Source organism: Leptosomus discolor, chromosome 3, assembly GCF_034619465.1.
Source record: "Leptosomus discolor isolate bLepDis1 chromosome 3, bLepDis1.hap2, whole genome shotgun sequence".
Taxonomy (NCBI): Eukaryota; Metazoa; Chordata; class Aves; order Leptosomiformes; family Leptosomidae; genus Leptosomus; species Leptosomus discolor.
The window spans coordinates 55,888,693-55,903,431 of NC_141393.1; the positions used below are offsets into that span (position 1 = coordinate 55,888,693).

Below are 14,739 nucleotides of genomic sequence, written 5' to 3' on the forward strand. Positions count from 1 at the left end.
ATATGTGGAAGCAAAGAAATCTTCTTTCAAGTGGAGCTGCAGTTTTGCTGAATAATCACGTGTGAGTTAGGGGCGGGCTCTTGGCAAGGAGGTTTTTTACGAGTATTTACTACAAGGTCTACTCCAGAAGATTAACCATCCCAATCCTTCTGTCAGTCTCCGATGCCATGCCTGGTTAAAAAAAAAAAAAAAAAAATCTCATCTTTTTTCCGATCGTCAGTCACCCTAAAGAATGGCCGAGCCTTCTGGGAACGAGCTGGCGTCCGCGGCTGCCAAGGGGGACCTAGTGCAACTTACTAATTTGTTGCAAAAGAATGTAAACGTCAATGCACAAAATGGATTTGGGAGGACTGCGCTGCAGGTTGGTATCCAGAGAGGGAGAAAATATTTCATCACTGGTACCTACGTGACCCGGGTTTCCAAAAAAGACAACATTTTAAGCAGGCTGGTGGATGAAATTCGAGTGGTTTTTCAAACTCGTTGGATGCCATATTTTTTATAACTTTAGTGGCTCCAACTCCCTAAAATGACGTACTTGAAATAAAACTGGTCAAAACCATGATTTCAATTGGGGATCACCCTCAATGTCAAACGGGCTACGAGTTTGCTAATATTTTGTAACTTCGTGGGGAGGAGGCAAGGAATGAAATAGCTGAGATGAAAAGAAATCAGCTTAGGTGAGCAGGATTTCATAGCAGGTCTGTAAACACAAATGTGCTGTTCTCTGAAGCTTAGGATTTACTCTTTTTTACCTCTTTTTTTTCCCCTGCAATATGCTTTTAAAACGTGGCTCGTCTTGGTTCTGGGGTCTGCTGTAGATGATACTTTTCCCTTATAAGCTGTTTGTGAGGAATGACCTTTCTCATTGGGAAGCATGCTGCTCAGAACCGAGCACCTTCGATGTACATTAAGAGTTAGCCCTGCGAGTTAGGATTCCAGCTGAATCACTTGCTTTTTCATTCATAATTAAGGCTCAAAATTTTGCTTTTTTAGATCGGCTAGCAGGGCACCGGTTCCAGCTATTTCCTTTCTGATCGTGTAGGGTGCTATGTCCTAATTTTTAAGTGTATGGCTGTGCAGGCAGGAGTTGGAACTCATCCAACTGCTAGCTGTTGGAGCTGATGAAAGATTTTGCTTTTAATAATATCAGATAAAGATGACGAAGAAGCTAGAATACCTACCGAATAGTGAAAGAAGTGATATATAAAATCTGGAGGAAAAAAAAAAAGTGTTGTTATTTGTACTTAAGATATAAGTAATGAAATGTGGAAGTGGAGCTATAGATCTTTTTGATTTCACATATTAGAAAAATAGCTTGTTAACTCCTCTCCCCCCCACCCCAAAACCATAATAATTTCTGAAATCGGCTTTTTAAACACCTTAGAGCTTGCGAATGTACTCAAGATATTTACAGCTTTTTGGCTCAACATCAAAATGTTAGAGCTGGAAAATAAGCACCTCTTGCTGAAAAAGCAGGAATGACGCTTTTTTGACAATTTCGCTGAAGCTGAAGATCTGTGAGCTGCTCTCTGTCCTGTTAGCACCTAAACAGGGCATCGCAAGGCAGTGCAGGCACTTGCAGCAACTTTTAAGAGAGTGAAAGGATTTAAATTAATAACTCACACAAACTACCTTCTTTAAGAAAGCAGGAAACATTTAGCTAGCTTGTTTATCCTCGGAACGAGGACTGAAAACCGATTTGTCCTACAGTAATGTGTTGGGGTTTTTTTCCTAAAATCAGCTAACTGTCCGTATCCTGAATTAAGGCATATTTTACACAATGCCATAGCATCCAGCTATATTAAACACGCATCGGTGTCCTAACAATACTTCTTATCGCTGCCTAATCATAACTGAGTTAATGAACCACAACAAAAATCAAAACAGGAGAATCTGTCGACTTATTTTCAATATGTATCATCCCGAAATGTGCTGTGGGTGCGTGACCACGCTCGAAAGAGCTCTCTGTCAGTGCACTCTCCACAACTGAGATAATCTCTCCATAATCTCTCTCGCAATTAAAATGGGGAGAATGCTCCCACGTTAATACCAATGAATTTATATTTTTCTTCTGCATTTATGTTTAATTAAGCAGCTGCTCGTCTTGCTCTGTACTTTTTATTTCTGATGAAGTGTACCTATGCAGGCCTCAAACACATGTCCTGCACTTATCCTCTTCGTCAGACTTACTGAATTAATGCTTTCTCCTTCTTTGCCTCCCTCCCCTCGAGTGAAACCTGGCAAAATAAAGGACATTTGCTGTACAGTTGTAGCCCGTGTCCCAACAGCATAATCTTTTATATGATTTTTTGCCCCCCCTCCCCATCTTTAACTGAAGCCTCAGTCCTCTAGCCTGAACACAGAAAACTCCCACTTAAACCAAATACATGTTATGAATTCACACATAGTACAGCCTGGGCTCTCCAAAAAGAGAGCAAAATGTCCAGATTTTACTAAAGAAAGAGAGATCACAATGCTCTTGTTTTCTTTTACATCGTTTCCATCTCTACTCAGAAGTGAAAGAAACGGCACATGTGGAGCTGGGAGCCTTGGGGCACAGAGAAATCTCTTTCCCTGAATCCCAGCCCCTCTTATCTGCACTTTTGTTCTTGTCTGTAGATATAATATACAGGGCTGCTTTGCAGTCCAAACGCTGCACTAATTATATTTATTATAGCTTGCTTTTCTTAAAAAGCCTAATATATCTTTCTCACCAGGAGCGTTTTTCAGCAAATCCCTTGTGGAAATTGTACATTATGCTACATCTAATGCACTGTAATGCTCGTTTATGCAGATATTTTTTTTTACCAAGTTTTTCAAATCAATATGTGGACATTTCTAAGGAAGTAAAAAAAAAAAAAAAAAAGGTGGTTTTTTTTTTCGAATTTGACACTTATAATGAGGCTAATTACAAGGACTGGAAAATATTGCCTGTAAGATGGAGATTATACTTTACCAGGTTCATTTTTTGAGAGTCTTTGACCAAACAAAAAATGAAGAATTTCGGGGAAATTGGTGCAAGTTATTAAGTCCCAAATAAGAGAGATTTGCGTTCTAATTGTGATAGTTTTATGATGCAATTGAGAAAATTCAAATAAGCTTTCTTTTTTCCCTCAGAGAAACAGTCAGAAAATCCAATTATTGTTGTTGTATTTATTTTTTAAAGGGATCTTTTTAACAACAGAATATAGCCACAGTTTACTTACTGTGAAATTATGAAAGTATAATGTGATATACTGGTTTTATAAAAAAAGCTTCTGGAACTTCGAAACATTCCTTCTAACTTCTCTTTTTTGGGTGCCATCATAAAACACAAATATTGGGGAGAAAAATTTCTTCTAGCATTTATTTTTCTTAGCAGACAGAGCTATGGTACAGTCCAAATATTTGTTTTATGATAATGCACAGACAATGTAAACACCTGAAAGCTTATAAAAACACATTCAACATTTGCTGTTGCTGAAGTAAAGTATCTGTTCCTCAGAGACTCTGTATTTGATGTTTAACAAGATTAAACAGTAATGTAAATGTGTCTCAATACTTAGGCAAATAAAACCGAACTACACTTAATTTTCGTTAAGAGACTGAAATTTTTTTAAAAAATTATTATATCCCCATTCTATGCTGCCTATTTCAGACATTAATGTTGCTGAGACAGAAAGCTGTTGCCACTGAAATGATAACATCTTGCACGATTTCACTGAGTTTAGTAAAATATACGTTAAAAAAACCCAGATGTTCTGCTGTATCATTGGTTTTACAGCAAGGCTCTTCCCTCTGTTTTAACTGAGGACTGACAAAACCCAGAGATAAGAACTGAGGATCTAAAGCCAGTGCTGAAGCAAACACACACACACACACCGCGATATTCAACTCTTCTTTTTCTCTCATAGGTGATGAAACTCGGGAACCCCGAAATTGCCAGGAGGTTGTTAATTAACGGTGCAAACCCCAACCTGAAAGACAGTACTGGCTTCGCTGTAATTCATGATGTAGCCAGAGAGGGGTTTCTGGACACTTTGCAGACTCTGCTGGAGTTCAAAGCTGATGTTAACATTGAGGATGACGAGGGCAACCTGCCCTTGCACTTGGCCGCCCGGGAGGGGCATGTGCGGGTGGTGGAGTACCTGCTGGAGCAGGCGGAGTGCAAGGTGGGCCACCAGAACAAGCGGGGGGCCACTGCCTACGACCTGGCCAAGCTCTACAAGAGATCCGCCGTGGTGAAGCTCTTGGAGGACAGCAGCTTCTTCCCCGCGCCCATGAATTAATCCCGACTTGGACGGGCTCTCCTTTGGACATTAAGGCTTTCAGCCTGTTTCCTCCCCCCTCCTTTTTAATAACATTTGTTGCAACCTTACTTCTATTTTTTTTTTTTTTTTTTTTTGAACAGCTGATAGTGTAAGTCTCAAGAAATGCTTGAGGTGGGTTTTCAGACAATGCAAATGTTTTAAATCCGCCCTCCCAGCTGCCATTTACAAAGTACTCACAGACTCAGCCGTGTATATGTTGGTCGCTTATACCTAGTTTTCCAGTTATCAAGTTTTACAATTTATTTTAGATCATTCGTATTAAGTCATTAATACAAGAGCTACATATTCACATGCTTAATGTTGCTGGACTTTTAAGAATAGCTTACTGTGATCTCTCCCACCTCTCAACGCACCCACCACCCCCACCCCCACCACCACCACCCCACCCCCCACTTCGGTCAGGCTGAAGAGTTTGAAGTCCTGTTTTGGATTAAAACAGCCTAAACCTGCAACTCCCTGCTCAGGCAGAGCTTGAAAGTCAAAGGCTGCTTGGCCTGAGGACAGAGGATGGCGCTTAGAGGCTTTGGGAAATAGCTGCATTTTGACACTAACAAGAGCTTGTAGAAGTAGGTCACTTACTTTCTAAATGTAGATGACACTTTTCCCCTTTGTGTATTTAAACTTTCACCAAGCTGGTTTTGAATTTAGTTACCAGAAACAGTGTAAGTGGCGTTTTTTTGATTGCCAGAGGTTTTAAACAGCTCAGTTTAGTAGTTCGTGTTTACTGTGCACCGAACAAGACGTTTTTTCTAGTTTCAAAACAAGCAGCAGAGAACCATTGTCAGAGGCAAGAGGACACGAGGGCTGCAATACAAGTTTTCTGGTTGCTTCCTAAGATGAGTGCAGTTTAGATGCTTTTTAAGAAATATTTGCTTTCCACCAACTATTCTGTTTTGCCTGGAAAGAAACTATTTTAATGATAGATGCATTTCACAAAACAGGAATCTTTGAATACAGGGACATTTAGGAAGCAGCATGTCTGATATTCGGGAAGTTATGTTATTGCTTGCGCCTAAAGCACAGTTTAACCATTGAAAATTTTCCATTGCAATGCAGCTGAGAGTATTCATCAGACTCAAACCCATTTACCTCTCCAGCTACAACAGGAGCTAACGATGCTCAGCACCGTATCCAAAAGAGTTTAGTTTGAAACTTTTAACATTTATAGAGGATCTAGTTGTTGGACAGAAGGGCAGTTTAAAGTGGTTTATTTTGAATAGTCTAAATTTTAATTGCGCAAAATAGATGGTTTTAAATCAATGCAAAATGAATAGTACTTAAAATAGCACTTAAAAGAGGAGGTGGTGTACATTAGTTTAGATTTTAATTCTTAAAAAATAATTAAAAAAAGAGTTTAGCTCCACAAAATCAGTTACTACCCTTTTCAAGTAAAAAGTGATTTGCTCAAACTGTCTGTCACGTTTACTATACACTCTGTCACACTGCTGTGTTTTCTGATTAAAAACCTCTGTGAAACATGAAGTTTTGGGCGCTTTTGTTATCATTTTTTGTTTGCAAAGTGTTCTAGAGATCATTCATCCAAGCAGCACGGCCCATAGGATGCGCGGTTGGGGAAATAACCCGCAAAATACCTGGTATAAAGAGCACTAAAACCATCTGAAATATTAAAACCGAGCAACGCAATCCGCAGGTCCCCGAGGCGAAGTGACCCAAAGCACTCTCTTTTGCTATCCGCCTCCCTTTCCTCGCGTCCTGGAGGATGCTCCAAGCTTTTTTCTTCTCCACAACCACTACCCTACACTCCTCTTATACAGCAGAAATCCGCGCTACCACCGGGATTTCTCCCATCCGCTGCTACAGCAGAAGTGAACCCCGAAAGGTAATATTCACTTTCTCGCTTCTTTTTCACCTGTGCTACTAAAAAAACCTCGTCCCTGACCCGTTTTGAGCTCTACCAGCGCTTAATTTACTCTAAGACGAGGTTTAAGTAGTGGCTTAATAAAACAACTGCTTTTCCGAAAAAAAAAAAAAAAATACCCACCCAAACAAAAAACAAACCCAAACCTACCCTGCCTAGGGAGAAATAGAGGCTTTTATTGCACGCCAGAAGTTCACGTTTAAAGCCAGGTCATGCCTATAGCGTTAGCGGGTGAGTCACAAGCAATGTTAAGTCTGGTTTAAAGGTACGTTTTTATTTGTTTTTACTGCTGCATTTTATCTGTAAGCTACTCCATCTATCGGAAACAATATCATAAATTTTAATTCCTAGTCAGATACTTTGAAAGAGAAAATGACTCTCTGTTGCCCCAGGAAATTAATAGTTACCACAAAAAGCCTCCGGGAAACAAAAGAAATCAATCAGCTGGTGGATTCTTGCACTTAATAGGGTGTGCAGGTGACAAAAGGTGCCGCGTTGCTGGGGGTCAACTTCCCTGCAGACGTTTTTACATTTACTGATCGAGGAGAAAATAATATAAAGCAAGTCTCATTAATAGGGACTCTTTATGCTGAAAAAAAAAAAAAAAAGGATTCTAGTACCGAGTGTGGTTTCAGAAATTACATTTCTGATTTTTCCCTAGTAGTCCGGCAACATCAAAAAGTCCAGTTTTACAAATTGGCGTGTTTGTGAAAATGTCGAGAATAATATTTACCGGGAGATGCAAAACGGCAGGGTATGGGACGGAACGAAATATTTTTGAGAGCTTTTATTGAGACATAAACCAACTGAAAAGTAAGTCTCCCAGGCAGGAGCAGAGACTGCCCTGCAGCAGCCCAGGAGCAGGCAGTAAACAATGCAGTACGGAGGTGAGAGGTATAAATAGAAGCAAACACAGCAAGCCCAGAAAAATGTGAAGAAATAGAGTATAAAATGTAGCTGCACCAGAATCCACACTGGCCAGGCTACGTGAGAATCCAGCTGGGGGAAAGAGCCCTCTCCCCTATTCCGGTTTCACGGATGAACAAAGCTGTTACACTTGACCTTTGTTTCTAAATCATCCTCGGAACAACGGCGGGGGCTGTTGAATTCCTTTTGAAAAGGGGCAGATCCTAAAGGGATCCTATAGGGACCCATCAGAGTTTAAGCTGTGGCAGCAGCAGCAGCGTGAGAGGTGAAAGAGCCGGTCTGTGAGTGCTGGAGAGAGGGGGAGAGGTGCTCGGCTAACGCAGGCACGGGGAGCTGCCCCTGCGCTTACACAGGGGAGCGTAAATGATGAGGGGTTTGAAGGTGAGTTCAGCTCAGTCGCCAGCGCAATGCCTGACCGCACATTTAATGACACGAAAAGACTTTCTTTCCAGTTTTCAGTGTGAGGAGAGGAATGAAATCAGTGCTTTATTCCATGGCGGGATAAGAAATCAGCTTCGTAGGAAATGCCATTTCACCGTTCACGTGAAGAAAGAGTTAAAACAGTAGAAACCCACCACTTTTTAGCTTGGAAAAGAAAGAAGAGGGTCTCTTCCACAAAGAAGTACCTGGCAATTCACTGAGCACCCAGAAGCAGCCATACATTATTAGCTACTTACCGAAGTGCTGAAATTCCCCCGAAAAAGCGAGGGGAGGAAAGCTTCGGCAGTTATTTGGGAGGACTGTTATGCCGTGCGTAGCCGGGGGGGTGGGGGTGTGTGGAGGGGAGGGAAAAAGCCCCCCAAAAGAAGGAGGAGGGAGGAAAAAGAGCAAGAGAGCAAGCAAGCAGGATTTCTCACCAAGCCCTAGAAAAGCCTGCCCCACAACACATGCATTCAAAATGTCGGTGCTCCCGGAGGGCTCCGCCGGGATCCCCGGGGCGGAGGGAGGGTCGGGGCCGTCAGAGGTGCGGGGCAGGTCGGGCGGCCCCCGGGGACGCGGCCGGGAGCGGGGCCGGCGGGCGGGGAGGGGAGGGGGGGGCCGCCGGCTCCGAAACCGTTAGGTTGTGTTCTACGGTTCCTCTCCCCTCGCTCTTCCTGTCCAAATATTTTTAAATTTACGCGCCTTAAATAACAGTCTGATTTTATTTATTTAGTTTCCTCCGCGGGCTCTGCCGCCGCTTCGCCCCGGCCCCCCGCCGGGAGGGGCCCCGCCGGCCCGCGCAGCGCTCCGCGCCCGGCCGCGGTCGCCCCCGCCACCTTCCCTCCTCGCCGCCGCGTTTCTTCGCAACTTGCACTGCGCCCTTTTTTTCCCCCCTTCTTCTTCTTCTCTCTTTTTTTAATTTTTTTTTTGTTGTTGTTGTTGTTCTTTTTTTTTGTCCGTTTTCCCTCCCTTTCCTCCTACCCTCTCCCCGCAGCCGGGACCGGAGTCTCCTCAGCAGAGCCCCGGCGCCTCCGCAGCCCCTCCGCCGCAGTGAGTACCGAAAAGGGACCCGCAGCTTTGCCGGGGGGATGGTTGTGACACATGTTTGTGGCTGCTGCCCTGTCTGCGGCTCTCCCGTTGCAGCTCGGGGCTCTTCTCCCTTAGCCCCAGATTTCAGGGATGCAGAAGCATCTTCTCCCGGCGCAGCCCACGCCGAAGACAAAACGAAGGCGGTTTGCCTCTAGGTTTCCTTAAAAAAATGGGAAGCAAGGTGTATCTCCCAGCCGCAGCTTTCCATGACCTTTTGTTACGTTTGAAAATTACAGGCAGGCGAAAGGGGGGGGGGGGGGGGGGGGGGGGGGGGGCGGGGGGAAATCCACGCTTCTTGGTTTCTGTGTCACAGAGGCGAGGAAATGATCTTCGGATGTAACTACACGGCACGTTTGATAGCCAGATCTGCCAGGTCTTGCTCTGCAGCCCCAAATTACAGAGCACCACTCGAAAAACATTAACTTCTGCCATGGCACTGAGTGGTAAGATGGCTTCTTGCATTTTGAAGAAGCACTAAGTGCAAATCACCAGGGACATTTTACAGTGCTGAAGGTTACTGCTCGTCATTCTGTACTTTTTCCCAGAACGTTTGAATTACTTTTCAGCACGGTATCAGTTATAACTGTGCGAGGAAACTACAAGGAAGAGAACTCTCCTGTGCTGGATTCTTCAGAATAACCTTGACCTTTCATTAGTGCTTATCCTAAAAGATAAGTCATGCAGGGAAAGCAGGGAATTGGGCAAGGCACCTGCAGAAGCATAAATGAAATGTCTCTATTTTTAAACTAGTGTTAAAATGGCTTCTGAATCCCACAAAACGAGGGACACCGAGGGGCTAAAAGACAAAACCTACAGCTCGCTGGCAAAATTCAGCCTGACACACACAGGACGGGAATGAATTTCCTCAGCCCAAGATGCATTTTCTGCCGTTAGTCCAATCAGCACTGCTGAAACTCAAACTGCCAAAAAGGGTAAATTCCCTCTGAAAGAAACTGAATCAGCCAAAAGTAGAACCGGCTTTTCAGGGAAGTACAAGACCACTGAACCATGTTTCCAGTTGCATTTCTTTGTTCCTCTGTAACTGCTTTCTGATATTTGTAGAAGTAATTAGGAAGGTCACTGGTATATATGAGTATTTTAAAAAAGCTTCATTCTCTGTAAGAAGACAAAACGTTCTGTTTCACAGTGCAGCCACTAAAAGGTTAAAGTCAATTCACGGCTCCTGGTGAAAGTTTTCCTGCAGCAGATAGTGCCTATCAAGATGGTCTTTCTTTCTCTTGTTACACCCTGAGAGCAGGAAATGGGGCAGGATTTATATGGCAACTAGCCCTCTTCATTCCTCAATATTAAGATTATTATCAACACAATGATATTTTAATGAACACTTTCATACACAGAGCTAACGAATTTTTAAAGGCAAAGATACACAGCACAAACCACAATAAAATGCTATGCCTTGTAGGAACACTGAGTATTCAAAAGCTTTTCAGGGTTTGACCCTAATGAAACACAAGACCAGTCCTGGGTACACATCGCATTTACATGCAGAGTATACTGCAGGCCAGAATAAGGGCTTCTGCTAAAGTTAATTGTAATTTTCTGGTGAGGGAGGATTGCATGTTTAGGCCTTAAGTTATTAACATCTATTCTGATGGAAATAGGGACATTTGGATACACTTTGTCAAATGAAAAAGTGCACTCTGCTTCAGTTGTGCTACCACCGAAGTGATGTACCACCATTTGAATATCTGCACTTCTAAATCAGCCATGCCAGGATGGGAGCGTATTGATCGGTCATGAACTTTTGCTCATATTTTGTAACGCTGGAGAACAGGCAGAGAAGATTTTCAGTCCGCACTACCTAGAATACCAGCAGGCCCGGAAACCGAGCTGTTAGTTGTAAATGCTTCCTACAGAATGGTTTTTTTTACATTTTCTGAAAGGAGAAGTACACTCTGCTAGAAAAATCAGCTTTGTATCTGGACATACCATAGTCCTTGAGGGTGTGACTGTAGGTACACAAAGAAAGATATATTTAATCTCTCTAAAGGATTTTTGTAGAGAATATCTGTGAAAGAGAAAAGTATATTTGTTTCATGAGCACTGTAACTTTTGATATTATCAGCTTCTTGCACCAACACATATGCTCTAAATAGTGCGATGTCTGTGGATTTTTCAGATGTAGCTTTTTAGCTTCTGTAAAATAAGGGCTGCAGACAAAAAGCTGTGCTACCTCCTGATATATTCACAGTATTCACAATACAGCACCGCATGCATATATTAGAGTGAACAACAATTTCCTTCCTGTACGTGCATTTTAATTTATAGAAACATGTTGTTTTGTGTAAAGAAGGTAGTAGATAATTAACAGTATTCATTTAATCTAATTATAGGCCTCTGAGGCAAAAAACTGACACTTTTCATTGTGGTATATTCAGAGAAGTTAATTGAAAAAACATTGCAGCCACAAGGCATAACATGCCCATCGTATATTTGATACTAATTCTTTTCTCAAAAAATGGGATGAATCTGATGCTCGCTGGAGATAAGGATTACTGTTACTCACTCGAGTAAAGCAATGTCTGGGGAAGCTCGTTATGCAATGCTGCAGCACACTGCAATACCTCTGCAATTCCAGAGCTAACCACAGACAACCTAATTTGCCAAATTGCAAGATGGTTTTGTAATGTACACAAGTATCTATTACAAATTAAGAAAAGATTGAATACATTTTTAGCTGGGACGTAGGTCAGAGTTTGAACAGAGATCTGCTTCAAGAAGCAATAGGTCAATGTATCAGTTCTTAGCTATGTTTAATCTTTAGAAGGAATCAAGCAGTAACAGCAGCCTTACCCCTGGGAGTTGTTATTAGGAGTGTGATTTGTGTTTTTAAGCTATCAGTATGACAAACAGATAAATAGACAGCAAATCAAGTATGCAAAAATAAATGTATGTCGGACCATTTGCAGTTTCAGAGTAATTTTTCCTATCACCTGATACACACCAACAACTTATTCTTCTGACAGCAGTGCTACTTTCGTTCTCGAAAGGAAAGTAAAGCAGCTCAGCTCTGCAAAGCTTGCCTTCCAGCTGACAGATAACACAACAGACCAAACGTGCTGGTTGTGGGGAAGCATTTGTCATTTATGTTAAAGAAATTCCAGCTTGCAAGCTGAGTCATCATGTTAGAGGCAAATACCACTGTTTCCCCCCTACTTTATCACTGGAAGAGTGCAACTCTGGTGTCTGCAGCTCCAGCAGCACCACGGGGCAGGACACCTCCCTCTCCACCTCCAGCTACTGCACTCCCTGGCTCCTGCTCGAGTGACCTCCATGTCTGCTCTGCCTGTGGGCACGCAGAGGCCACCCAGCATGCCCAGCCCTCTCCACCTCTCTCTTCCCGTGTCTCCAGGTGGTGTTGTTCCTAGCTGGTGGGAGAAAAAGTGGCAAAGGCAGTGCTTCTCATCCCTGTGATGAAGAGAGCCTAATTACTCTGGTGATGGTGCAAGCCCTCTTGGACAACAAACTCCCACAGCAAAAGGCCATCGAGCTAAGTGCTGGGCCTTGCTTTGCTCTGCTGGTCAGAGGCATTACTGGCAGCCCTACCTGTGATTTTAAAATTACTTAAAATATTTTCAAACGTATTTTGCAGAAATATTTTTTACTGTGGTTAAAAAAGCAGCAAATTGCACTTCAGGCACTTCAAATATTTGTTAATAAAGCCAGAGGAAGCCTGAACAATAAACAGATAGTGACATGCTGTCATCTTAACTCTGGAGCTCTGGCTCAAGAGATCCAGAATATTTGATAAAGAAGCTCTCTAACAAGAAAAATGTGGCTATAGATGCTAGCCATACTCGATTCCTATACCATTGCGGATAAATCACAATTTGCATTGATGTCTGACTCAAAAAATCAACTTATTCTTAGAGTTGAGCCTGCACCTACACTCCTTCTCTCCCCTGATGCTCTTAACCAATCTTCTTTCTGCCTGTCTCCTGCCTTCTCTTTTTCCTCTGTGCTGTTTTCAGGTAACTCCCAGCTCTTGCTCTTCCACACTTGGTTTATCCATCCCTCCATTCCCTGACTCCTGCTTTCCTGCACTCTTCACGCTCTGTTTTCATCTCCTGGTTTCCTTTCCTTTATCTGCACATCCACCCTCTTATTTTTTCTTAATTATTTCCCCTGGCATCTTATCTTTATCTCCATTATGCTTACTAACCTCCTTACCTAATATATCACACCCTTTCCCCATTGCCTAGCAGAACCCCGTTATATATATACGTATAATTTTTTTTTTCCTAGTCATGAAGAACTGCTTCCACAACTGATTTCTGTCCACAACATCCTAGCTGTCCTGGCAGAAGTCCTAGCACTGGTTAGTAACAGTTTTTCTCCCTGGCATCTACTGCTTTCACCTCCTCCTTCTCCCTCTCGCTTTCTTCTCCCTCCCATGCTCTGCTGGTTAGTGGCCTCCTCCCAAACTCTTTCATCTTTGTGACCCATCCTCCTTTTCTCACTGCCTCAGCAGCAACAGAAGAAAGGGAGATGATGCACATAGGAGGGGTACAGTCAGCTCTTAGGAACATAGGGGGAGAAATCGCAGAGAAACGCTGCCTTGTCCCCCCTGCCTCAGTCAAAAAGCGTACTCGGTCACTCGGCAACAAGCAGCACATGGTACCTGCACACCATACAGCAGCTTAACGCAGAATGGGCTCCACCACCACAGGCTGATCTTTGGAAAATTTAGCTGCCAAAAGCTAACAATCCTTAATCAATCACGTACAAACTGAGATTTTATGGAGTCTTATAACTTTGTTACATTTGGATGCACATTTCAATGGTGCTGCCAAATTCCAAGTTGCTGCTCAAAAGGTACATGGATGAAACTAGATCAGTGGTGGTGTTCCATTTCAAATTCCTTCTGAAGAGAAATGGGGACACCAACACTTCTGAATGAAGCAACAGGATTATTATTTTTTAATATGGGCAAAATATTTTTTTAACCTTGTTCTTGAAAATGACTACAGTGGTTTGGCTGGAAACTGCCAAAAATTAAACCTGGGGCAGATGCTTGGCTTGGAAAATACCAGCCCAAACAGTTGCAAGCAACTGAAACCAAGATGTTATTATGAAGCACTGGACAAGGTTAAGCAGAACAATTCCACTTTGGAACTGGACTTTGGCCTAGATGTGGAAGATTTTGAAGTGACCTGTAATGAATTTCTTGATACAACTTTGTTGAAATAAGCAGAATTCAGTCAGATTTCACATTTTTGGGTGAAGACATTTCCTCTGAAAATAAAGGTTATGATCCAGAGTGCTCCAATGTGAAGAGGGAGAGGGAGGAGTGTGCTGGGATTGAGACTGGGAGCACTGGGACTGAGGGCTGGAGCAGTTTCTTTGGCAACAAAACCAACTTGAAAGATCTACAGAAGTGCAGAAATAAATGATCAGAAAGTATTCTATGGAGATGAAACTTTACGAAGACAGCAGAGGGAACTGGGGGGAGAAGGAATTGCTTCTGGTAGGAGAACATCAAAGCAACAGGAAGGGAAGTCCACGTATTTTGTTAGCTCTGGGGTTCTTAAATACCCTGGCTTTGCTCTGCGTGTGCTGACGGATTAAACCCAGGGAGTAAAGCAGGCACCCTCATCCCACACCCTTGTTAGTGCAGCTCACCATCACAAGCCCCAGGGAAAGAATGATCTAACAGTCCCTAAAGATGCTACACATCTCCCGTAGTTGACTGTTTGCCTCCATACACCAAACTGAAAACTAATGCAGTTGAGGAGCTGCTCTGTGTGTTGAAACTCCCTTTTATGGCAATGGCGATGTATGTCAGAGCGGCAGGTTGGGCAGCTGAGGGTATTACCTGTTTCAGTCACCTGACTTAAACGCCCCCCTGCCTCCCTGCCAGAGATTTCAAGAGTAGGTTCACGGCAGTTGTTGCAGCAGTTACCACTAAATGCTATTTTGCATTTAAAATTAATTCCAGTCCTCTGCTATAGATGAAAGTAAGTCACAGAAGTACTTTCTAAAATGGACTGCCTGTTAATTTGCAAGTACATTTGTTATTTTTTGTCTATAAAATTAATACTTCTAAATTCTTTTACAAGATCTAATGGATTGTCTGTCACCTGACTGTAAGTT

At 42.8% G+C, this 14,739-nt stretch overlaps 1 protein-coding gene across 1 annotated transcript; it reads left to right on the plus strand.

Annotated features, from left to right (window-relative positions):
* The first annotated feature begins 232 nt into the window (after window positions 1-232).
* CDKN2C (cyclin dependent kinase inhibitor 2C) lies at window positions 233-4,268 on the plus strand. Its single transcript, XM_009946673.2, has 2 exons — window positions 233-361; window positions 3,894-4,268. The coding sequence occupies exons 1-2, from the start codon at window positions 233-235 to the stop codon at window positions 4,266-4,268; spliced, it is 504 nt and encodes a 167-aa protein (XP_009944975.1).
* Window positions 4,269-14,739: the final 10,471 nt, after the last annotated feature.

Coding starts and splice junctions, on each gene's coding strand:
- CDKN2C (XM_009946673.2), top strand. CDS start 233: ATGGCCGAGCCTTCTGGGAACGAGCTGGCGTCCGCGGCTGCCAAGGGG. Junction 362..3,893: donor TTGGGAGGACTGCGCTGCAG/GTTGGTATCCAG, acceptor TTTCTCTCATAG/GTGATGAAACTCGGGAACCC.